This window comes from Palaemon carinicauda, chromosome 2 (genome assembly GCF_036898095.1).
Source record: "Palaemon carinicauda isolate YSFRI2023 chromosome 2, ASM3689809v2, whole genome shotgun sequence".
In the NCBI taxonomy this organism is placed as follows: Eukaryota; Metazoa; Arthropoda; class Malacostraca; order Decapoda; family Palaemonidae; genus Palaemon; species Palaemon carinicauda.
In genome coordinates this window covers 62095652-62098151 of record NC_090726.1, presented here as the reverse complement: position 1 = coordinate 62098151, position 2500 = coordinate 62095652, and the positions used below count along the sequence as shown (strand labels likewise).

The following is a 2500-nucleotide window of genomic DNA, read 5'->3' as shown; positions in this document are numbered from 1 at the left end:
AGAGAGAGAGAGAGAGAGAGAGAGAGAGAGAGAGAGAGAGAGAGAGAGAGAGACTTAGTCAACAAAGAGGAATAAGGTTCAGATATCCACAAAAATCCTGATGGAGAAAAAAGAGGTCAGTACGAACTAAAAAGAAACTTAAGCACATGCGGTCGAGGGGAACAGGGAAGCGTGCTATGATAGTCACTACTGTTCAAGCGATATTTATTATCTCATCTTTTTTAAAAAAGAAGTATTGCTTCTTTTTTTATTATCTTTTCTATGGAGGAATGAAAATGCTTCACAAACCATACCTGTCTCTCTCTCTATGATTTTGGTTGACATTTGCCCCCTTTTTCTGGCGTTTTATTCCCTCTTGCCTTTCTTTCGATGGTGAATGCATGAACCCGTATGCCTAACACTGGAAAACATCAATAAACATTTCACTGTGAAGCAGGATGATGACAGTCTTTTATTTAATCGAATTGACTACTTTTTATCAAGAATTTTAATTTTAGGGAGCACGAAAGGGCTTATTTAGATGATCGTCATTTGTTTTGCTGCGGTTCTAAAAACTAGATTTCGTAACATATACAAAGAAGCACTGACAGTAATCTTATCTAGGGTGCTTATTTGAGAAAGAAGGAGGTTGACAACTAAACACTGCGCATAGGCGGAAGTGAGTAAGGAAGATACGAAGCCATCAGTATCACAGAGAAGAAATACTACTGCTTGCTAATTGCCTAAGATAAGAGTTAGCACAATGACCAACATGCTCACTGACTAGTGCCTTTGGGAGGATGGCGTATCTGTCACTTTGGACACTGAAGATTCATACTTTAAACTCATCTTCTGCACTCACTCGATGGCTGGCCATCTCTCCTCTATCTACTGCTTCCACCTGGATACACCACACACCAAACTCACTCATCTAGGTAATTTTACGTATAATAGCATTTACATGTCAGTGATAAGCATACCACCTACACACACAAACACACATCAAGTTCTGGCTGTTACCTGAGGCAAAGTCCGCCCCTTAGAGGGAGACACAGAGTGCCAATTTGAACATCATACAAAAGTTCTGTAAGGCAGAAAACAGGCAACACTACATTAGATTCGGATGAATCAAAGTAGAAAAAAATGTTCTGTTCTCTTCTTATTTTACTGACGTACGTTATGAACACATCCTTTTATTCATGAATGTTTTCACATAGGGTCAAGTTTTTATCTGTCCCAGCAAAACAAATGACTACATCATTGAAAACTTTAAATCAAGAAATTTTTTGCTAGGCTATAAACATCTGGGCATAAGTGTTCATTCATAATAATAGAATTAAGGAGCAACAGTAAGGGGGTTTCTTTCTAACATGTTGAGATGATGAATACATAACAGACTGGAAAAAAAACAAGTTTAACGTCAGGAGAACATTTAGGGTCAAAAGAGTTCCCTTACTGATAGAGAGTCTGAATAGATTTCGGTATCAAATATAGCTATTTCTTTTTTATTGGTATACACGAGAATGGCTCTTGGATAATGAAGTACCAATAACAACAAAAAATAAAACAGTGATAGCCGTGAAGGTGTGTTTCAACTGATAAGAAAACAGAGCACCACCACCACCATATTGTTGACATGTGCATTTTTACAAAGAGGATGGCTAAGGGAAGGGGAGTGGGAGAAGCGAGGGGAGGGGGTAGAATAGAACAAGAAAGGAGGACGATCACAGTCATAGATCATGAACAAGTGAGGCACAGGTGAATGAGCTTTGAATTAAGCTACAGGGGAGAGAGAGCGACAGCATGAGAGACAGACGGAGGATAAGATAACATCAGAAAGAGGGGCAAGGGAGACGGCAGGGCGAGGAGTAGGGCAAGAGATAGGCAACCCTCTTTGTTAGGGAGACGTGACTTACCCCTTGTCGTCTGGTTCTCCCATGAGCTTGTTCATGCCAGCGTTGATGGTCTTGCCGATCGACCTCAACGAATAGTTGGAAGCCTCTTTGGATGCTTTGGCTGAACTGACTTCTTGAGGGATGTCTGCCTCAGCTTCCGGTTTCCTCATGCCAACATAGGTGAAAAGGAGATACAGGATGGAGACCAAAAAACATCCCCAGGGAATGACGATGGCATATATCAAATCTTGCTTGATGCCTTCAATATCAAGTTCGGTAATGACCAGACGACGTTGTTGCTTAGAGTAATAACAGGGGAAAGTTCTGCCCGGAGTGCTGTAGTTTCTATTAAATTCGGTGCAGTTCACTTTGGGAGGATAACCACAACCTTTCACATTAGGGTAGAGCTGGGCATCAAGGATTTCCCAGGCCATGCCATCTATCAGGTCAGGGTCGGTGAAGTTTGTGGCAGCAAGTTCCCCGCCGGGATCGCTCTTGTAGTTGACGTAAATATGAGAGCATTTGAATATCTCTTTGGTGCATCCTTCGCGACATGAAGACCAAGAACAGTTGCTGAGGCCAGTGCGGACTTCAGAATTTTTGGTGACGCAGGTCACCGGGTCTGG

General features: G+C 41.8%; 1 protein-coding gene across 1 annotated transcript in view; it reads right to left on the bottom strand.

Annotated features, from left to right (window-relative positions):
• Positions 1 to 2451, bottom strand: part of LOC137625477 (uncharacterized) — a 38621-nt gene extending 36170 nt beyond the window's left edge. Inside the window, exon 1 of the mRNA XM_068356391.1 lies at positions 1896 to 2451. Within this exon, the coding sequence (XP_068212492.1) occupies positions 1896 to 2308 (413 nt within the window). The 5' untranslated portion in view covers positions 2309 to 2451. The remainder of the gene's footprint in view (positions 1 to 1895) is intronic.
• Positions 2452 to 2500: the final 49 nt, after the last annotated feature.